A 23,045-nucleotide genomic window follows, 5' to 3' on the forward strand; every position below is an offset into this window, starting at 1 on the left:
AGATTTTTAAAAAGAAACTTAAAACAAATGAACTTCAATCCAGTGCTTTTCATTTGTTTTAAGGTCAGGCACTCAAGCAACATCTCTCCTATCAGAAGCAAGGCCGTTTGGTGGAGTGGCATGCTAAGCAAGGTGTCGTGGACCGCTGTAGGCTTTGGGTGGTTTAGAGGAGGCAGTTAGAGACTTCTCACCGTGAAATGCTGTCATTTCACCCTTTCCTTCCCAACAAAAGGATGAGGTACTTCAACTGATCCATGGGCATCGTAAGCAGGGTGTCGGGTTTTGCTTTTTTGCCCTCTCCTACACGAAACCTGTCTTTGTACGACTTTTGCTCAGCGTTTCTTTCCTTGGTTCTGCCTGATACATGTACCTCATGTGTCATGTTACAGGGACGTAGGTATTCTCACTGCGAATGCCGGGAATGAATCTGGTGGGTCACTTATTACCACCTGACGCTAATGCTCCTGAAATTGTTAAGAGACAGGTAGCGTTAGCCCCTGAATGGGACCGCTAAGTCAGATGGGTGAATACATCTCTGGGGCCTCTCTAGGGCCCTTCCAGAGGAGAAGATGAGTTGGAATAGCACCTATTCCCTGCTCACGTACCCACTGCATCTGGTTCCTGGAAGAAAGTGCCTTGTCCAACCCTGGCATGGAAGGGACCATCACTATGGTATTGGGTTCCAATAGAGTATGAAACAATATAAGCCCGAGTTTTACAGGTTTTAGGATACTGTATTCATTAGGCATTTTAAAGCCCCATTTTCACCTTTCGGTGTGTCTTGAGTTTGAGTTGACAGGATGAACTTTCTGGAGTAGCTAAGACCCTGGTATGTTTAGTGGTGGTAGTGTGTGAGATTGCAAGCATTTCCTTCGGGGTTTAAGAAAGTGAGAAGTTGCTGGGTGGTGGTGGCGCACACCTTTGATCCTAGCACTTGGGAGGCAGAGGCAGGTGGATCTCAGTGAGTTGGAGGCCAGCCTGGTCTACAAGAGCTAGTTCCAGGACAGGCTCCAAAGCTACAGAGAAATGCTGTCTCAAAAAACAAAAAAGCAGAAAACAAACAAACAAAAAAAAGAAAGTGAGAAGTTCTTCCGAACTAACACTCGGACTTTCCACCGCTCTTTGCTTTGGCACAAATGAACTACATGGCGTAAGGGTGGACTTGAAAGAGCTGTCAAAGAGCGGGATTAGAGGTGGGTAAAAATAAAAATAAAACGAACGGAGGCTTAACCACCTTGAATGGGTTATCTGAGAGTAATACCTTGGCAAAGCTGACTGTCAAAGTGACGGACGAACATTGTTCAAAGAAACGTCAACTGAAACTACAAAGAAATACCAACAAGGCTTTAAAACCGCCAGGCAAAAGCATTGTGTGGGGCAGGGCTGGGGGAGCGTGTACCTCTGTGCGAGCGGACCAGAGGAGATAGCGTGCGTGTATCTATCTCTTGCTGTCAGAAGCGGTGGACACATGTGTCATGGTAGCGATGGGACCTATTTGGGGAAGTGGAACCTTCCTGGAAATGTGTGCTTTGTCCCGAATCCCTGTTACCAGGTGACATACCCGGTTAGTTCCTTTTGGTGTAACAGTGGCTGATTATCTTGCGGTTAGGAATAACACTGTAATGATGTAATGAGAATATTAATGATGCTGTCTGTTGCTTAACCCATGTGCTGATATATTCATCATACATGTCAGCTCATTTGGGAGGAGAAGGCAGGAAGGAGAAGGAGGCAGCGGCCGCAGCACGTACCACGGAGGACTTATTCGGTTCCACGTCAGAAAGTGACACCTCAACTTTCTACGGCTTTGATGAGGACGATTTGGAAGAGCCTCGCTCCTGTCGAGGACGCCGCAGTGGCCGGGGTTCACCCACAGCAGATAAAAAGGGCGGCTGCTGAGCCCGTGGGACAGACTGTCTGGCTGATTAGCCACCCCCTCTGACTCTGGTCATTGTTCTAGTTGTGATATATATTTTTAAATGAAAGACGGCTTGGGCTTTTCCCGTTCTCCTTGCTTTTTTCTCCTACCTTCCACGTGTCCCTCCCCCTCCTCGCATCCTTCTATTTTGGGTACAACAGAAGCACAAACTACTGAAACAAAACAACCACAAAAGAGCAGAATAAGAGCCCTCTGTGGAGAGATGGCACCATGGCGGGCTATTTATTTTCCCTAGAAATAGCAAGTTAGGTGAGTTTTCTTTCTGTTGGGCGAGAGCATCTTTATCGTGTGAGCAGAGTTGATTTCCCCGGTTTTCAAGAGAAGAGGAACATAAGGTTTGGAAACAAAGAATAAATAACATTAACAATTATTATTTATACATGTAACTACTATTAGATTCAAATGAGGGAAGAGAGAGAGAGAGAGAGAGAGGGAAAGAGATGGGAGAGAGAAAAAAAAATCAAAGAAATGGAAGTAACATCCTGTTTGAGGCCAGCCACTAGGTGTGTGTGTGGAAATTTTCCTCAATGGGAGTGGGTGGCTCCGCAGAGCAGACCCCTTCCCATCTTTCTCTCTGCTTGTGAGAAAATGGCAGCCATCCCAGAGAAGCCTGGGGCCACTTACATCTGGCCTCCTTCCAGCTCTGGCCCTGACCAGCAGTGGCCGCTTCCCTTGGCTCCTCTCTTCTTTCCCGGTGGCTGAGTTTCCCTTCCTTTCGACCTGGCAAAGATCAGCATCCGTCTGAACACAGGAATGGGATGTCAGCAAGTCACAGGCTCGGCCCTGGCAGAGCGACTAAGGTGGTTCTCCTGGAAGGGAGAGAGATGCCGCACAGTGTGTCTCCCCTCCCTTTGCCCCTGCATCAAAACCACGTAGCCGCCCGCTGGATGATGACGTCTTCCATGTTTCTTCCACTTTTTATAGTGCCTGCCAGGCACTTTGTTTTATCTTTCCAATAGCATTTCCTGAAATAAACCAAAGCAACACTTGGTCCGAGGCCTCAGGGATAAGGAAGACTGTCCACCTCATTGGCAGTCCCTGAGAGCAGCTGGGAGGCCCTGCTTAAACAGGTATGTCCTGGCTGAGTTGTTTCACAATGAGTGCAAACCCATCATAGTTTCTTTTTTTTTCCTCTTCGTTTCCCCCCCTTTTTATTTCTTTCCTTTGGTTCCTCTAAGCTTGCTCTTTTGTGTTTCTGGGTTCCCACTTTGCAGTGTGGGGTGGTGAATGGAGAGTCTGGCCTGCGTGTGCATGCTGGGCCTAGGAGCTGGGCTGATGCTGGCTTGGGAATAGGGGAGGGGCTCGATATAGAGAACGGCAAGCTTTTGGCTTCTGGCTTTGGCTTTGGCTTCAGCTGCAAGAGAAAGTGGCTGGGGAAATGCTTGGCTGACTTTTCCCTTGGTTAAGTGTGGAAGTGAAGTCTGTTGGCTTGGGTAGGAATAAAGAGGCAGAGAACAAGGTCCTGCATGTCTAGGGTGGTACTTTGGGCTCTGGGGATCTGTTTCACAGCCAAGGGACCGAATCTAAATTCAGGCTTTCTGGGCTGGCGAGATGGCTTTTGGGCAAGGGTGCTTGCAGCTAAGCCTGACAACCTCAGTTTGATCTGTGGAATTCACATGGTGGAAGGCGAGAACTGACTCTTGGAAGCTGTCTTCTGACATCTCCATGCGCACCCTGGTGTGTGTGAACATACAAAGACACATAGGAACATGCATGAGCATGTGACACATACATACACAGAACAAACCAACCAGCCTACCAAACAAACAAGGACCTCTGATTAAAGACCTCTGATCAAGCACAACACTCACCTGGGCTTTTGGAAGATTCTGAATCCCCACAAAGTATGGCCAGGGTATTGGGTTTCCAGAGGTCCTTCTGGTTGCCTAGTCAACTGGCTGCTTGTGAGTTACAGAGGAGATCTGCTTTAACAGTCCAGATTTGAACGGTCTCTCTGAATTAGATCACTCATAAAATAACAAGCTAACTCAGCAAAAGTGAGGACACGCAGACAAAACTACAAACGGACCCCTTTGAGTTTTCCTAAGAGCCTGAGATAGAGGGACTCTGATGTTTCAGGCGGATATAAGCTCATCTGGATGTTTCTTCTCAGATTTGAGAGATACTGCCACCCACTTTGGGATATTTTGCCTAATCTTCATCCTAGGGAATGGAACTAGACCTCCATGAGGTAATACTCCTGCACGCTCACAGGCGTCGTTTCCGGTAGTTTCTGCTTGTGTTGCCACTTTCCACCTCTGGACTTCCTTGCTTTGGTTCAGATATTGGAACCAAATGTGAAATATGAACTTCCAAGTCAATAAAAAGTATATTCAGTCTACACCATCATTTGAACTCTTGTCTAGTTGGTCATGGTCCTGGAATTACCAGTGATAATTTGACTTTGAGTATGGTATATTTAAAAGAAATTATTTTATTTAAAGCCACTTGAGTTAGGAGTCTAGCCTGTGCGTCTAATAAGAAACAGATAGTTTAGAACCGTCTACCAAGGTGAACCCCCAGGACAGTGATTGAGTGACTTTTGCTTGTCTGAGTTACTTCAGCTTGCTTTTCAGTTTTTTCTGGTAGGCATGGTAGCTGTTGTCATTCTCCTTTGGTGTAGCCGACGTGAGCAGGGTAGCTACCTCACACTGTAGGGCATCACGTCTCATTTTCCATAGAGCGCCAGCGTCTATGAACAGACTCGGAATTCATATTCTTTAATGAAAACTTGAAGAGGAACTGGAAGGAGCCCAGAAGATGATTAGATTCCAGTCTTTCACCTTTCCATTAAGGGAAAGTCAACCTTTACAGGTTAACTGAGCTCAGTGTGAGTGAGTGGGACAGCGGTCACTTCAAGCAGAGGGATGGTGGTGTGTTAGAGAGGAGGGGGAAGAGGCGACAGCTGGCTGTCCTAGATCCTGGAAAACTTGATGGTGTTGATATGAGGTCTAATCCCCCTTCTCCAGAGGACAGAGTGAACCTCTGTGTGCTGGGGACTGTTTGGGGGTTTTTCCTTACAGCAGTTCACTTGACTTCCATCATGATACGCCAAGATAAACGCTTGTATTACCCCAGCTTATAGGTAAAGAAGCTGAGGCCAAATAACATGGTTAAGTGTACCTAAGGACCCAAACGTAGTAAGGCACCAGATTTTGACCCCTCAACAGCCTGATTCTCAAGCCCATCTGCTGGCCCTCTGCCTGTGCAGTCTCTTAAATGGGTCTTAGTTCAGAAATACGCATCAAGCATTGCACACCTCATTCAGTTCCAGCTGAAGCAATGGGTACCTATAGTCTATGTACCTTCTAAGAAGCTATTTCAACCACCAAGAATAAGCAATTAGATCTCTCTCATTGAAGAGAATTCTAATTCTGATCCAGGTTTGTACAGAATGTTGTAGGTAACTCACCTTCTACACAAACTGTAACTTTTAGACAAGACTTACCATGGCACATGCCTTTAATCCCAGCACTCGGGAGGCAGAGGCAGGCGGATCTCTGTGAGTTCGAGACCAGCCTGGTCTACAAGAGCTAGTTCCAGGACAGGCTCCAAAACCACAGAGAAACTCTGTCTTGAAAAATCAAAAAAAAAAAAAAAAAAAAAAAAAAGACTTACCAAAAGCCCTTTCTCGTGACCTCAGGGACCGCAGGAGTTGTATGAACTACTAGAAGGTTTTGGTTAAGTATCACTATGAACATTTTTGGATCAAAAGGGAAAGCATAATCATCTATGAAATGACATGACCAGAATGCTTTAGAAATGTCACCTAAATTTTTCTCAGTGCCAGCCCCAGCATGGGGGAAGCAAAGGCACAGAACTCTGCCGCATTCAAATCCTCCAGGGAACTGTTGCTGTAAAGGGAACTGCTGTTGTAATAGGTGACTATCTGGTGTTTGTTCCAACCTCAGTCTAAGGCATCATTTTCTGTTCTAAAGACGGCGAGAAGATCAGAGAGGAAGATCCCTACAGCCCCGGGAATGAGGAACATGCATTTAATTTTTTAAAGGTATTTTAAAGTCAGTAGTCCAATTTACCGCTGGTATTTTAGAGATAGGGATTTAAAAAAGAATAGGATGCTCACATCAACAGCGTGCCTTCCTGCTTGCTTTGTGTCTGTCTACGCACCTAATGGGCTGAAGCCTGATACTGCCTTTCTATAGCACTTGAGGGAACGTGAGATCATTACTTGGGGAGAGAACTAAAGGCTGTTTGGAGGTGCTTACTTCATGGTGGAATAAAATTAATTAATTTTATTCCAATATGCCTCCTGTTACAGCTGATGAATATGATCTTGAACATGTACTTAGAGTTTGAGCAGACTCACGCATTAGGAATTTTTCCACAGGGATTTTGTTTAGCCTTAGGAAGAGAAGTTGCTTATGCCGTGAGTTTTCCGAGTGAGACATATTTGATCTAGTGAGTGGAAGCCTAGAGCAGACATGAAAGGCTTCGGGTTTCTGGACTCAGCTCCCTGTGTGAGCTGATTACTGCGAGCCCTGTCTTAGCTTTCTCTGGGTCCAGGATGTGGACATTTCTTCCTTTTTTAATCATAATACGTGACCAACATTGTTGATTATAACTCTGAAAACAATCTCGCGAGGTGCAAGAGATGGTATCTAGCTCCATTTTGCTGGTGAGGAAACTGAGGTTTGGTCAGTTTACATGACTGGTCTAAAATTCCAAGGTCAATAAGTTCTGGGCATCTGGGCCTACCTGTTCTCATCTTTCAAAACACAGTCTTTACCGACTTCCTCACAGGCTGCATTTTTTTAAGGTATCTTGAATAGAATTAGTAAAAGGGTTTGCATCTTCTTTGGGTTGAGAAGAGCTTTCAGTGTAAAGCAACAGAACCCACCCTTTAGACAGTGAACAGTGCTGAGAAGCAGCATGGTCCAAGATCCCACAAACCTTTTGAAAGGGCTAAGCCTGAACTCCCGGTGCGGTCAGGGTTTGGGTGGTGTGGTGGACATTGTCCTCTGACTTGCCCAGCAATGCATACACCTGCACTCCCCACCCCACATTCACACAAAAGAATTTTTTTTTTTTTGCTAAAAGCAAAGCAAAGCAAACAACACCAAAAACCCCAGTAGGTTCAAAACTGCAGTGAGTTAAAAAAAAACAAACAAAAAACCTCAAGACTTGCTTTCAACCATCGACTAAAATTAAAAACACTAACAACAAATCCTAATAATTTCACATTTATCAAAACTTCTAAGATACTAATTTAAAAAAATTCCATATACCATTCACCCAGATTCTCCAAATAATCACAGTATAACGATCACAATCAGAAATTCATTTTGTTACAGCACTATAAGCTGACCTCATCCAGATTCTGCCTGTTGTCTTGGTAAAGCCATTTTTTTCCTGATCCAGGATCACACGTCACATCTAGTTAGCCTCTCCTTCCAAAGTTCTTTAACCTGGATTAATGAGTCCAGTGTCTGCCTTGGGTTTTCAGTTTCTTGATGCTTTTGTTAAGTGTTGGCTAATCGTTTTATAGCCATTCCCTCTAGGTTCCTGTGGGGTTTTCTAATGATATAAACAAGGCTCTGCATTTTCAGAGCAGATGTTATAAAAAGGAGGTTGTATCCTTCCCAGTGCATTGTTGTCAAGCCTTGATCTAGCCCTTTGCTGGTGAGAAAGACATTTGACCTATCACACCAGCTGAGGTTTCCGGCTAGTAAGTTCCTAGATCCTGGGTGATAAAGCTTTTACTCAGCTATGCCTTTCCTCATTTGGTGACTAGGAACTGAGTAACATGGAATGTAGTACACACTTGACCACTCAGCCCTGGAAAACTAAGATGCAGTTAAACACAGGACTAACGGATTCATTGGCCGATAGAATTGCTCACAATCTAGACCAGATATTCACAGATACACACTATGTAAGGGCTGTCGTTGGATGGTATGGGATGGTCTTTTGCTGTGGCTCACAGTGCTCAGAGAGACTTTTTCTTAGAAGGAGCCTTCCAAACCGACAAGCTCCAGATGGACTGCTGTTCTTTCAGCCATAGGCTTGCTGTCGGAGAGAATAGAGGTAGAGCTGAGTCAAAAGAAAAGCTGGGAATCACAACTTGATCCGTGCAAAATGGCAAAAGTAACAAGAAAGAATGTTTGAGTGTTGTGCTGTAATATGTTCTTCTTAGCAGTAGTTTTTCTCCTCCAAAGATGGTGCATTCCTGAGTTCAAGGGTTATGTCATTCATGTCTGTTGGATAATCCCCAATACCATGATAACATAATTATTTATTAGAATTAAGTGAGCTCTTAGCAATGCTTCTGAGATAATTAGTGGAAATATCTTAAAATTTTGTCCCATATACTTTGGAAGTTTAATATTTCCAAGGCCACAGTGGAGAAGCTGTTTTGGAAGCAACACCCATTGGGCAAGACAGAGAGGGAAGATGAGAGCCAAAGGGTAGTGACGTGGTAAAGAGGGATAAGGAGAGAAAATGAGGATGTGAGAGATGAAAGTGATGGAGAGCTGTCAGTGTGGGGAAAGATGTAAAACTGAGCTTCTTTAGAAGGCTTGAGGGTAGGAGACCAAGAATAGTGAAGCGTTTTCCATGTAGTTGACTTAGCCAAAATGAACGGGAGAGAAATATATGTCAGGAGTGCAAACTCCAAAAACTAACTAGTGATTTTCTAGATGGATTAAATGGAGAAAAAGAAGTTGTGTGTGATGTGGTTATATATGTGTGTGTGTGTGTGTGTGTGTGTGTGCATGTGTTTTGTTGGGGGATGGATGAAAGGTAAAAATTTGCAGACACTCAAAGGGTCTGGTTATGGTTATGATATGAACTCTGGCAAAGTGACAGGAGACATCCGACCACAGGAGTCAGGAGCATTGTCGGAGGGACAAAAATACTCTTTCAGAGGATACAGTCGTGACCAGTATCCAAGGAGCAGACAAATGGCTGGCAACCTGGGGAAAGTCACACGAAAGGTCACTGTGGCTTATATTCCAAGCGAAAGGGCTGGAGTCAGGTGGCACTAGCTGAGCTGAGGCACAGGAAGGAAGACAGTAGCTAGCCAGGGGGCACCAAATCAGAGGTGTACGGACATGGAGTGGAGTCAAGTAGACGGAGAGGAACAGGAGCAGACATGGATGGAAGATTTGGTGGGCTTGGAAATATGGAATTTCTCAGTCTTCCTTTGAAAACAAAAGTAGGTGGGTAGAGTCAGTTTCGGAATTGTGTTTCCTTATGGCCTGTACACCTGGCCAGGGGATGATGTCTTGGATTGACCAGAAGGAGCAGCATGGCAGGCAGAGGAATTGGAACTTGGAGGAGGTGGAGATGTTTGTTTGATTTTAAACCTTATTCCTTATGCCTTGGTCATTTTCCACTCAGGCTTCTTCAGAGCCGTGTGGTCTGTCTCCATTGGTATCCTATCTCTGTTCTCATGAACACCTTCTAAGGGGAAATGCCAACACACTTGCTGCCCATTGCCTGGTCGTCATATTGACTACCTCATGATAAAGACCAAAACTGACTTTGTGGGCTCCATTTCCACCGGAAGCAAAGCCTGTACCTAGTTGGCATCCCTCCCACCTGTTTTGAAATGCCAAAGCTGACAGCTGGCATCACTGGGCTAGTAGTGGACTGGAGAGCATTCTGTGGTTTGGTTTCTCTTTGAATAATTCTCACACTCTTTATCACTGGGCCAGGATTAGAGGTGAAGAGATGTGTGTGTCAGTCATGGGCCAGATGGGACCGTGGCCGGGGTTGTCTGTGGCTGTTCCTATACTTCAGAATGCCTCATTTCCTTATAGGTGATTGGAAGATACGATTTCACAAGGGTCTTTTCTGGTTCACTTTGAAAGATTTGGTTTGTTTGGTTTCCAAGTAGAGATCTTTGCTTTTCCTTTGTGCATGTCCCGTTTTCCTCTTCTGTATTCTGTCTCCTGGGCCATTGAGTGGTTATCCTGCCCTGTTGCCAGCTGATTCCACATTGCTGCTGTCCGAGGCACCAGAGAGCCAAGCCTGGTTTTCATTGTATATAGCTGTGGTTTCCTTAGCTCCGTCATTAATTAGTGATTTTCCTTTCTTTTACTTTTCAATTCATCTCAAACACCTCATCCCCACCCTTCAGTTTAGTCTTTCTTTCTTAGGTAGCTGTTCTGTGCTGTTGTTGTTGTTGGTTTTTTTTTTTTTTTTTTTTTTTTTTATCTCTCATTGCCTTTCCCTCTGCAGTCCACTCTGTGACCAGGAACTGCACATCCTTCAAGCAAGTCATTCCTGAAGAAGGTGAAGAGAACCCAGACACCGAGCCCCTCCTCTTCCTCCTTCTCGTCTCTTGCCCACCCCTTCCTGAGCATGGATTTCAGCTAATGCCTGACGGAACCTGCAGGGATTGGATGGAGAAAGCTCCTGCATCTCTGAGCTTGGCTCAGCCAAGAGTTGGAAATGGCTCAAGTTTGTGCAATTAGAAGATTTTATTTTTTTTTTCCTTTTGAAATTCTTCATTGCCTTTGCTTGAAATGTCTTTGAGACAGTACCCAGCTCAGAGTGGAATTTGCTCTGCAGTAGAAATCACAATAAAAACGGACAAAGACAAAAAAATGGAACTCTTTTATTTATTTTAATATTTAAAAGAAAAAAAGTGCCGACTTTGCACAATATTTTTGTTTAAAGTACCTTCTACTTCCAAAGTTTTGGAAAAAAGGCAATTTTGTAGAGACCCGAAATCAAAAGAACGCTTACTGTAAAATAAAAGCATCGTGTTGACTCTAAGGAAAAATACCCCATGTTTTTAATAAGGAAATAAAGATCAACTCTGCTCTCTCAGGCTTTTGAGAAAGCCGCGTGTATGTGCTCTAGGTTTGTTGTTGTTAATTTCTGCTAGTTGGATGCGCTAAACGAGGAGTGGTCAGTTCTTCCAAAAGCCACTGGAAAGTATTATTGATAGTAAGTAATTACGTGTTAGGATTTGACTAAAATAAATTAGCCCCAGGCCAGCAGTGTGTCCCCCTCCCGACTCTCTGTCATCTCAGGTGAGCCCCATTGGTCTGAATGTAAAGCCTGCAGCCTGTCCGTCTTGTCTCGTGAGGCTGTTCCAGGATGGAATCCTACCCACTGACTGAAGGCATGGCTGCGAAGTTCAGCAGAGCCAAACAGAAATGGTTTTGCTTAAAACAGTTTAATGAAGACAAACAAAACAAAGTAAGCAGTGGGTGAGGTGACATTAATTCAAGTCAGCTGGCAACTTCTAGAACAGTTGAGCAGGGGAGCTCTACTGAGCGGACGTCAGAGGACCTGAGAGCCTCGAGTTTCTCTAAAGACCATGGAGCCGACTGAAGGGTAGAGACTTTAAGCTCAGTCATTTGTGGGGAGAAGTAGAAAGGCGAGTGGTCTTTGTGTGTCCTTTACGGCTGGTGTGGCCAATGAAATAGAGTTCAGCATTGTATGTATGACCTAGCCCAGGAAGTCAGCTGACTGAACCTCTGGGTTCTACCTCTTGGCTTCCACTTAGTTTGTCTTTTGCATGTCCAGAGAAGAGTCATGGACGACACAGTTTATGGCTGGGCGTTCTTGTCAGCAAAGGTGCTTGAGCCGCAGTATTCTTGCGATGTCTGTAACCTGAGACGAAATCTCACCTGCCATTGGAAAGGAAGGGTGGGCGGGCAAACTTTGCAATAGGCCCTTCAGGTTTCCCACCCAAGAGAAGAAAGACGTCACCATGAGCATGTTTCTATCATTTCTGATAGAAAACATCCCTGTCAAAAATGTTAATTATAATCACGATCTGTTCTCTAAACCCACACTCACAAGTTATGATCCGTGTAGAATTGTGATAAAACTTTGCATAATGTAGGATTGGTGTGAAGTCTGTGAAGTTTCTGTTAAATAAAAGACTGTTTTTCCAATGGTCTTCTAACATCTGTAAGAGTTGCTTCCCAACCTCGTCCTGTAGGAATGACTCTTAGAATGTGGTGTGAGAAGAACTCCTTCTGAGACTCCACTCCTGTGCATGCGCAAGATTTGTTTGATTTAGAAGCACATGCTGAGACAGCAGTTTCTGCTGGCTTGAATACCGCGTAGGGGCATCAGACACGAGCAAAGCCTGGTGTTGATGTTGCCATCTATTCCCAGCTCAGAGTTGCTGTCACCCATCACCACCTCCATCCATCCTCCTTTTCATGGTCAAAGCAGACTTGCTGGAACCCTGCTTATGTGTAAAAGCATAGCAGACCTGTTCATTGTTGCTAGCATACCACTGCCAAGAAGCTTTGTATAAATATGAGAGATTGAGCATAAGCTTGGCAAAACGATGGGTGGTTACCATTATTTTATTTCCTCAAAGGTACTGTTGGGGTAGGTCCCCCAAGCTGGTAGCTGTGTGAGCTGTAAGTGGACACCCTGAGGTAGGGTTTTTCTGAAGTTGAATGTGGATGCTCTCTGAATGGTCGTCTAGGTTAGCCTGTCAAGCCCGGTGTCTCCCTCTGAGCATTGGTGCTGTCCCCACTGGGGCAAGGTGGAGCGAGCATGACATCACAGTGCTGTTGCCATTGGATGGTACCTTCTTTTAGAATGAAGGTCACATGCAGTTCTACTTTGGACTTCTTAAGTTTTCTAAGTACTGAGATGGAGGTTGTTCCCCCCACTCTAACATGTTACCCACCGTAACATTCCCCATCTCCCTTTACACATTTTGTATTTTATTTTTGTATGTATGTTTACATGTATGCATGTGTTTATGTGTGTGTACCAGAAGTTGATGTTGATGCATATTTTTCTCTGTCATTTTTACCTCATTTTTGAGGCATGATCCCTTACTGAATCTAGATCGGTGAGCTCCAGGGATCTGGTTGGTTCTGTCCCTCTTCCCCACCATCACTAGGGTTCAGAGGTGTTGCTGTCACTCGCAGCTTTTCATGTACAAACCGGGACCTAAGCTCAGGACCTTGTGCTTGCACAGCAAAACACTACCCAACTGAGCCAGCCTCCTAGCACTTTGCCCTCACCCCCTTTATATTGTGGGAAAGTATACAAAAGATAAAGCTTGCTACTTTAGCCACTAAGTGTATAGTTCTATGGTAAAAATACATTCATATCATTGAGGAACTGTTCATCTTCTCCAACTGAAACACTCCCTTTAAACACCAACTCTCTCCCCTTCCTAGCCCCTGGAGGCCATTTTTCTATTCTCTGACCCCATGAATCTGACTACCTCACATACCTGAATGAATGGACTTATGCAGTATTTGTCCTTTGGCCATTGCCTTAATTTATTTTGCATAATATCTTCAAGGATACTCTATGCTAGGGCATGGGATGATATTTCCCTCTTTTGGGAGGTTGAATGTATGTATAAAGTATATGACATTTTATTCATTCATCTGTCCATCAACACTTGGAGCACAAAGCAGGTATCACATATTTATTATATACCGCCATTATCTAGAAGATTTGGAACATTAGAACCGAGTCCTAGGTTACCTGAGGGGTTAAATGTCTTTTATAGAGAGAAGCAGTTACAGCTGAAATCTCCCCTCTAGTTTGCATTCTAAAAGAAGGGTGCCTTGAGTCGGAAGGGCAGACATTCTCTTCCTAACGGGTATCTTTATTTATGGCTAAGGCTTTTTCTGTGGATACTGTCATAGCAATGCTTATTGGGATGAGAGGCTGCCATAGAGTTTAGTGTCAGTGTAAATAACAAGGGATGGAACCTACTCAGGATATTCAGGTGTCCTCAGTGACACATCATGAAGGCAGTGAGTGTTATTTCAAGCATCTGATGGTGAGTTGTTGGCCAAGAATGCAGGTGCTTTGTGTCCATAGATATTCCCCGATAAGAGGGGAGAGGAGGATGCAAGCTTGCAAATAAGAAAGAGAAGAGGAAATCACTTTCCTCTTCCCCTTGAAATCATATCAGTTACCATAAAGGGTTAGCACTTGGGTTGAAGCCCAAGCTCATTGCTTACCATAAAGGCTTAGAAGGAGAGTTGACATTCAGATGCCTGCAAAGCAGGTATCTTCAGTAAGCCAAACAGGTGCACATGCGGAAAATAGTAGTGCTAGGGAGAGGGGACAACTCTCGGTGCTCAGCCTCATGGACAAGAGGAGTCTGTGGTGCTGGAGAGCAGCTCTGTCTTCATGGCGGAGTTGTTACATAGCTTAAAGAATGCTGGGTGAAGGGATGTTTAGGGTTCTCAGATTTTCTGAGAGAGAGAGAGAGAGAGAGAGAGAGAGAGAGAGAGAGAGAGAGAAGAGAGAGAGAGAAGAGAGGGAGAGGTAGGGGAGAGAGGGAAGAGAGGAGAGGCAGAGAAAGAGAGAAGAAAGGGGGAGAAAGGAGAGGCAGAGAGAAGAGGAGAGGGAGAGGAAGGAGGAGAGGGAGAGAGACAAGAGGGGGAGAGAGGAGAGGGAAAGAGGAGAGAGAGAGAGAGAGAGAGAGAGAGAGAGAGAGAGATGGTAGGACAGAGGTCAATGTTTGGTATCTTCCTCAATAGCTTCTCCACCTTGTGTTTTGTGACAAGGTCTCTCCCTGAACCTGGAGCTCACTGGCTGCCCAGAAAGCCCCAGGAGCCTCCTGTCTCTGCATCTTCAGCACTGGGATCACAGGTGTGTGTCTCCATGTCCAGCTTAGACACTCATGTTCGCACAGCAGCTCTTTACCACCTGGGCCACCATCTCCTCAGCTGTCTTCTGTTTGCAAGAGAAGTAAATCATAAACATTTCGGTGAGATCTTTCCATTTAAAAAGTTTGGTTGTAAATGAAAAAAACAACAACATGGAAGATCAAGTTGGTGTGGGCTAAACCACGTGTGACTGTATACATGGCATACTTTGAAGGCATTTTGATGATTTTGGACTTGGAAGTCTGGGTAAGGTTGAAGTTGGAGGTCAGAATGCCTAGTCCAAAATCCTTGAGAAGAACAAATCATCACATTAACTCAGGGATGCAAGTAGTGTATCCTGGCCTAGAGTTTTTATGTGATGGGAACTGCTCTTGGGTGGTCTCTGAGGAGAGCTACATCATCCATCATTCAGTGTATCAGGGATTCGGGATGTGTTTCCAGCAGAACAAATGTCATCATCCAGGCCCTTTCCTCTGCATGTCCAAGAGCTTCTCTGTAAAGTTCCGGGCGAAGTTGTACAGTTTGTAGAGGTTTTCATGTTGCATCATTATTGCTGACCAACCAATTATCCACCGTGTCACATTCCTCCTTTTTTAAGAACTCCATGTCATAATCCATGTGACCAGAGCTCGCTCACTCTCTCTCTCTCTCTCTCCTCTCTCCTTCCAGAATCTTTGTTATTTAAATTCTTTGTCTCTTAACTCTTTAGATCTTCTGTGCATCTCATTGTAGAAGATGCTTGTAAGAGAGCTAGCTGATCTACTTGTGAATTTGCAGACACTACTTACTTGAATCATTGATGTCTTAGTTGGTCTTGCTGGGGAAGAGGTGATTTTGGACAAACTTTCCATTTCCCTGCTTATAATGAACACTCACAAGCTCTTCCTGTAAAGGCCTAGATAATAAATAGCTTAGGTGGTGCAGGCCAGGCCTCTGTTGGAGCTGCCCCACTCTGGGGCTGGACACAATATGTACATAAATGTGTGTGGTTGTGTTTCAAAAAAGCCTTTGCAGAATTGGGCAGCTGGTGCATGGGATGGTGATGATTTTTGATTCAGAAAGTATTGCACATTTAATTGGGGGTGGTGTTGCTAACACTGGGTCTTCTTTTAAGTGTTAGGACAAAGAGAAAAGTTTCACATCCCCAGGAGAAAGGGTAGAGGGGCATGTTCCCTGTAGTAACAGCAACTTTTAAGGCCTCACTATCAAAGGTTTTCAGAGGCAAAACGTCCTAAACGTTTAAACGTTCTTCTAAAGCTCAGGGGTGTACAAAGCATCTCAGGAATGCACAGAGCAGTGTTTACCAAAGTGTCTAGGAAGAGAACAGCCAAATCCTGCCTGACAGTGGGGCCCTGAGGACATAGTGATGAATACCCTCCATCCCTGGCAGCTGATTTGTTTTTAAGAATGAAAAATGGCGAGTAGCTCCTGCATCGACGTGAATGTTGATACTTAAGTTTTGTCTGTAGGAGATAAATGATCAAGGGCATTCAGTGGGAAAGGTAGAGCCACCAGAGGTAAAGAGATGGGCTCTTGCTGGTGTGACTTGATGACTACTTGGTTATGGTTATCTATGTGATGTTGACATTACTAAGATTGTATTTCTTCCTAAGATCTCAGATCCTCATGGTTTTATTCAGGATCATAACATACCCCACAATGTTTTATTTCATTTCCCAAATCAATTCATAAGAAAACATTTCCACATATTTGGTAGTGGAGAAGCTTACCAACCTGAGACTTACTACTGAATGGAAATTGTCTTCTGAGTTGAACATGGATTGGTCCTGAAGAGGGGACCATGAGGCCAGGGAGCCAGGGATGCTGGGAGGCAACTGTCATGTCAAAATTTCTCAAGAGATTTTTTTTTTTTTTGTCGTGGCTAGGAACTGCTCAATTAAATGTCTTAAGAGGACCAGATAACCTTTCTGATCCCAAGGTAACCTTTGGTTGAGAGTTATTGTTAGGTTTCCTGAGTTAAGGGAGAAGTGGTAGGCTAGAAGGAGATTATTTAAGTAAGTAAATCCCAAGTTTTATATTTTACATATACATGAGGAACACACGTCTCTTGGTTAGGTGAGTTTCCCTACATTAGAATAGGAAATACTTTCTGGGAGTTATTGACAGTGGTTATCTGTGGTTTAGCACTGACCTGATTGAGTCAATTATGTAACCGTGTTGCCATGATTATTATTCTATCTTGTGTTTTAGTGGGATAAGGGACTGGGTCTCATTGTATAGTCCAGGCTGGGTTCAATTTATTGACCCTCCTGAATTTGCCTCCTCAGTGCCGGTATGTCACTTTTCTTTCTTTGTTTGCTTCTTTCTTTCTTTTTTATTTTAATGTTGGAGATGAAAAGTGAAGTCTTGGGGCAAGTGTACTGTCACTGAGTTATATACCCTCTCTCAAGTACTGGGTGTACAAGAGTGCACTACCATGCCTTGCTTGACTGTGTTATTGTTAGTCATCGTCTGGCAAGGCTAATTATACGTGGGAGAGATCTAGATGGTTCTAGTAGCCCCCTAGCTGAGGGGTACCGGTTTATCTTTGAGTGCATGGTAGCAGGTTAGGTTGGGAATGCTATGTAAGTGCTGAGAAGTGATTCTTTGGCTATGTTTGTATTGGTATTAATAGTGATAGTACCATGTTCAAATGAAAAGAAAAAGACTAGAACAATCTAAAATTGCAGGAAAGATTTACAGTATGCCAGAAGAACAAAGAAGCCCTTTAAGGAAAAGTTTAGCATTAGAGGTTGTCTAATGTGGAAAAGAACATTAGTGGTCTCTTAATAACTTCAGTGTATTGTTGAGGAAAGGACACTGACCAGTTCGTTGTGGTTTCCTGTGAGGACAGAAGTGCCTCAGGGGATTGAGAACAAATAGGCCAACTCTTTGACACCAAGAACTAACTTTAGTCTTTGGGGGTTAAGATGGACTCACCAGTAGCCAACATCTTTTCTTTTTTTTTCTTCTTCTTTTTCTTCTTTTTTTTTTTTAAATATTTTTTATGGTCTATTTAACTTTATTTTATATGCATTGGTGTGAAGGTGTCAGATGCCCTGCAATTGGATCTTCAGACAGTTTTGAGCTGCCATGTGGGTGCTGGGAATTGAACTCAGGACCTTTGGAAGAGCAAGCAATACCCTTAACCCCTGAGCCATCTCTCCAGTCCCCCCAACATCTTTTCTTATGTAGAGTTAGGAAGGAGCATGGGAGAGATGAGCGCCTGAGCTCTAACCCTGAGACACATTGGGTTACAACCAGTAGAGTTGAAGAAGTCAGTGTCTAACACACCACCAGCAAGCAGAGAAACACTTGTATATTAAAGCCAGGGACCTTCTACTTCTGAGCATGCTCTGTTCGCACATCCAGATTGGGCACCAGCTGGAATGTGAACACTGTGGGAAGAGACAACTTCCTGCAGGGAAATGCTAGGGATGTGAACAAGAACAGGAAGTCACCTAGAGGCCACCAGGTGAATGGAGCTGCGGAGAGCCCCATTTTGAGCAGGGTACCAGTTCTCAGCTCCTGGACCTCGCAAGCTCCAGCATCATCCTTGTGCATGAAGCACGCGGACAACACTGTTGCTCGCATTCAGCTAGGATAGAGTGATCTTACTGACATTCACGGTTGTCTCCTAACTTCCCCCATACTGGTTAGGCAGAAAGGCCCCAATAGAAGGCCATGTCTTAGAAACAAAATTCTGCTTGGGGAAAAAAGTGGTCAGCATTCCTTCTTAGATAACCTAAGTCATTTAAGAAAGAAATCCTGCATACATGTTTTCTCTGTGCTTGTTTTAAAGAAGAGACAGTTGTGCTGTGTTGGGTGAAGAGAGCTTTCTGGGAGCTGCGAATCTAACAAGGCTGCGTCTGCTGCCAGCTGGGGCGAGAGAGTAAGGGAGGGACCACCGTGATGCTGTGCTCTGGTATTTGCTTGGCTGAGGTATGGATTTGGAGGCATAGGCAGTTTGTAATCTTGAACACTTCTTTGGATAAAGTAGACTGTCCTACCTTCATAAATACCAACCTATGTCCACAACGGAAAAAAAATAAATCAATATGTTCAGACCATCTTTACTTTCTGTAATAATCCTCACATTACCGGTTATGATGTAAATCAATCAACCGATAATTGATTGAATGGCTTCTGTGCTACAATACTGTATGAGGTTCTGAAGGACACAAAGGGGGGGTCCTTTCTCTGCGCTCGTGTGAATGGCTGGGGTTAGGATTTTCATAGCTGGTTGCTAGTTAAAGCCCTGTAATAGCACTTCGGGCTTAGGTTACTAATTCCATTGTATAGAGATGGAATCTGAGACTCAAGGGGGCTGAAGTGACAAGTGCTCGTGATAGTGGGTGGTGGGTGACATCTGAGTTTTCTAGTCAAGATTTTTTTCTTTTCTTTTTTTTTTAAAATAATATGTGCTGTTGAAGCAAGCTCAGGACTTTTTTTTTTTTTGTCTTTTATGGCTCTAAAATGTTCTCCAGCGTGGCAGACACCTTTTGTTTTTGTGGAGGAGAGACAGGTGGTTAACATATTATTCAAGACAAGCCCATGCATAATTAAGCACCATGTTGCTGCAAACTGCAGATGTTAGACAGGCTCATCTAGGAGAGTTACCGGTTCTGGCTGATGTGGGGGCAAGGCCTCAGAGAGGATGGATGGAGTTGGTGTGGACAAAGAGGAGGCAGGCCACCGAAAGCAACGGCAGGAAGTGGCTAGCAGAAGCTCAGAGGTGTGAGTGGGCCTGGGGGTTTTGGAGCCAGAGCAGAAAGAGACCTGACTGGAAGAGAAAGCAAGTTGTGGGCATTGCTACCGGCACTGACGTCAAGGGGCAGTTGATCCACAATAAAAGAATTAGGAAGAGCTGGAAATAGGGCCCCTCATGAGCTCGTAAGCAGGATAGATGCGATGCTTAGCAAGGCTGTGTGGGTGCAGCTGAGCAATGAGAGTCAGGAAATTTGGGCGTTCTATGCTCCCCACCCTGCCTCTTCTTCTTGAGAGAGATGGAAAGAGTTCTAGTCCACATGAGCAAAGCAGCCACCATATTCCTTCTAGACGACGTGGAGCTGAATCTCAGTGTCTCCATCTTCTGTGTGATGTCCAAGTAGTAAAAATAGGCACCTTTCCTAGTGTAAAACTTGGAGGTTGCTGATTCCATGAGTGTTTCCTACCAAGGGTTGTTCTTTCACAGCCTGCTGGTTGGAAATGCGCTTGGGAGGAGCATGGTATATTCTGTGTGGCCCACTGGCCGCTTGGTCCTAGAAAGCCTGTTTCAACTTGAGATCTAACTTTATGATTGTTCTGGTCAAACTGGAACCAAATGTACTTGATCCTTTAGTTGACAGGTCCCTGAGGGTGAAGTAAAGAGAAGTCATGCTGGGACGCTGGCCACGGCCATTGCTGGGTGTCAAAGCACCTCGAGGTCTCAATGTTCGGCTGCTCCAGCTGATTCACCTCTTAGGGGAAATGAGAAGTTGTACTTGTAACCCCTAAGTCTTTTCTCTTTTTTTTTTTTTTAAGATTTGTTTAATTTTATTTATGCATGTATGTGTATGTGCACCTGAGTACAGGCGGCCATGGAGGCCGGAAGGGGCTGTCAGATCTCACGGAGCTGGAGTTCTAGGTGGTTGTGAGCTGCCCTAGGAGGATGATGTGAACAAAGTCAGGTCCTTTTGCAGGAGGAACACAAACTCCTAACTGCCCCAGCCCATAAGTCTTTTCATTCTCACCCTTCATCCCTTCTCTCCTCATTTCACTGTGCTGATGGCTTCTCTACCAGGCCTCGAAGCTGGAAAAGGTGCAGCTCTGTGTCAGAAGTATGGTCCACTTCTCCACCGTGGCTGAAAAGGGCTGGCACTGTCTGTCACGCTAAATCATCACCGCGGCACTCTCAAGGTACTCTTCCTGGAAGCCTTGTCAGATGTCGTTGTCCCATGTACTGGATGAATAAATAGGTAGGCTCTAAGGCTAAGGACCCAGCCAAAGCCTTGCAGATGTGCTGGGCTGGTCCAGGCTCCAGGGGTCCTCTGTATTGCCTGCCTCAACACACTCCCCTTTACATGTCGCTTGTCCAGATGTCCAGCGACAATTGTCTTGGCTTATGCGTGGGTAAGAGGAACAGAGCGCTGGACTAAATGTGACCTGAAACTACAGTATAACAACAGCCACCTTCCCTCTAAGGAAAGGAAGAACAATTGGATACAAACCTCCAGATTGGACCCTCTCCTGTCTTGCTTTTCTGTCCTTGCAAAGGACCTAAGTTTGGTTCCCAGCATGCAGGATATATCACAACTACATGTAATCCAGCTCTGTGGGACCTGACAGGCTGTGTCGCATGTGGACTCAGCATAGACTTCACTAAACCCTCCCCTCTTTCCCTCACCTGCCTTCAGACTGTGATGTTTACATTGATGTGTTACAGCCTGCACTCCAGGGCCCGCTGATAACAGTGCATCATCATGGCGGGCAACGTTCTGGGTCTGTCCCATACACTCAGCTGTATTACCCACGCACTGCCTGGAAATGTCAGCGTGCACTGCCAAAGCCACCTCAGCTCCTGCCTACCTCTGATGGCTGTACTGTGTATAGTGCAAGAAGCCCAAGAGGGGTCCACACTCTGCTGAGGTTCAGAGGTTGACTTGAAAGAAGAAAGTCGCCACTTATTGATTGGCAGAGGGAGCAAGAGCCCTTTCTCCCATGAAGTCCAGAAGATTCAGGCTTTGCCTGTTCCCCTGGCCCTTCTGCTCTATCTGCTGTGATGATCGTAGCTCTTTTCCACTGCACGCCTAATTTAGGGGAAGAACAATCCAAGGCTCACCAAATAGGAAGAGGCACATTAAAGAGGGGTGATCAATGAATGAGCCTACCCCTGCCTGTGAGCCTCAGGACTCCTATCCTCTCTGTGTCTCCTGAAAGCCTTTTTAGACTGTACTTCACCCTCCTGCAGAGATCGCTGGAAAATGACTCAACCCTAGGCTTGCCTCTAGTGCTGTTTGCCCTTCATCTAAGGAAAAGAAAGGAGCCAGGCTCACTGTGGGCCAACCACACACACATCATTTCAATTTCTATACTCACAGCCTTCTTTAAAGGGCCACTGAGGTAAGAGGTGGCCTGAGTTTACAGCAAGGGAACTGAGCCTGGGGAAAGTAACTTGCCCAAGATGAATATTGATTGTATTTCTTCTGGCCTTTTTGCTATTCTTCTGAGATAGGTATCTTCATGAACCTTCTCCTCCTCCTGAATCAGGGCCTCTGGGCGTCTGTTGATGCTCTGGTCCTTTCGCCCTCCTTGCTCTGGGGAGTATTACTCTTCCTATAGTAACAGGACTCCTGCTGACCTCTGGGAGAATCCTCCATGTCATTGATCATTGGCTGATGTGCCCCGGGGCTTAAGTCAGTGTTTAAGTGAACCTTGGTTATTTAGTGAAGAGCAAATTGCTTAATTGCAAAGAGTCAGCTACCCTGGACCAGGCTCCCCAAGCTGGGCAATGATTCAGGCCCTTGAGCCTTCTCACTCCCAGACAGGATGCTTTGATGGTCCCCAGCTTTGTTGCCTCTCATTACCTCATTTTGTGTCACAGGCATCATTTGGCCAGCTCCTCCAAATGCAGTTCAGTCTCCATCCTTGTAATTGATGGATCCAATGTGGTATTAGCTGATTTTGAGAGGTGCCATTTTGATAAGAATGTGATGTTAAAAAATTATGATCTTTAATGCCCTCATCTTCCTACCTTGCTTCTGGTGCCCAAAAGAAGAGTAAGGTACTTTTGATCTATGTTTTGTAAAGAGCTCTTCCTCTTAGGAGGCAGGGAACTGGAGAAATGGTTGCAGAGCAGACAGAACCCAGGACCGATTGGCCCTGACTCTTCTCTGTGTATTCATCCTCCTGGAAGGCAGAGCCAGGAAGGAGAGTCATTTGGCTAAGGTCCCAAGGGCTCTTATTTGCCGTGGTAGCAGGCAAAAGGGGTAGCCCTTGAGGCAAAGTGCCAGGATTCCAGATCCCTGCTCACCCCATCCTCAGCCACCCTCTCTTGGGGCTCAGGACAACATTCTACGGACTTAGAGACCTGGTTAGAGCTCCAGCCCTGCTTTCACCATGACCCATGACCTCAGGCGAGTTGCTTAACCTTTGGGGGCTACTTTTCTCCTGTGTCTAAAGAAGGGATTAGACTCAGTGGTCTTCAGAATTCTCCTTTGCTCTTGACAGTGTGTGTTGGTTAGATGGGCGTTGTTACTGTGCGTGCCTGCTGCAAATCTTGTTCACATTTTAAGTAGAGGACGCTTTGTTTAAGAAACTTAAGGATTTGCCGGACATCTCTGGCACTGTGGTAGGGGTCTGGGAGATATGTTGACATTTTATATCCCTTTCCTGCCAACACTACTCATGTCTTCCAGGGAGAAGGCTCCTCTGTCCTTTGTCTGCCTCCATTTCTAACCCCCTCTAACCTGACCATTTCCAGCTCTATCTTTGTTTTACCCCGAAGAGGCAGGTGGTAAGCCAGTCTGTATAGAGTCAAG

The 23,045-nt window shown here is 45.0% G+C and overlaps 1 protein-coding gene across 2 annotated transcripts in view; it reads left to right on the forward strand.

The window, feature by feature from the left end:
- The window catches only part of Dpf3 (double PHD fingers 3), a 265,998-nt gene that overhangs the window by 206,809 nt on the left and 36,144 nt on the right, over window positions 1–23,045 (forward strand). Inside the window, exon 9 of one of the 2 annotated variants that reach the window (XM_041658573.1) lies at window positions 1,697–1,998. The exons of the other annotated variant lie outside the window; for it this stretch is intronic. Coding sequence (XP_041514507.1) covers window positions 1,697–1,899 — 203 coding nt within the window. The 3' untranslated portion in view covers window positions 1,900–1,998. Of the gene's footprint in view, window positions 1–1,696; window positions 1,999–23,045 lie in introns of those variants that run through there. 2 annotated transcript variants of the gene reach the window in all.

The sequence above is a fragment of the Microtus oregoni genome, unplaced genomic scaffold, assembly GCF_018167655.1.
Source record: "Microtus oregoni isolate MIOR12 unplaced genomic scaffold, Mior012 000009F_ref0000495, whole genome shotgun sequence".
Classification (NCBI taxonomy): domain Eukaryota; kingdom Metazoa; phylum Chordata; class Mammalia; order Rodentia; family Cricetidae; genus Microtus; species Microtus oregoni.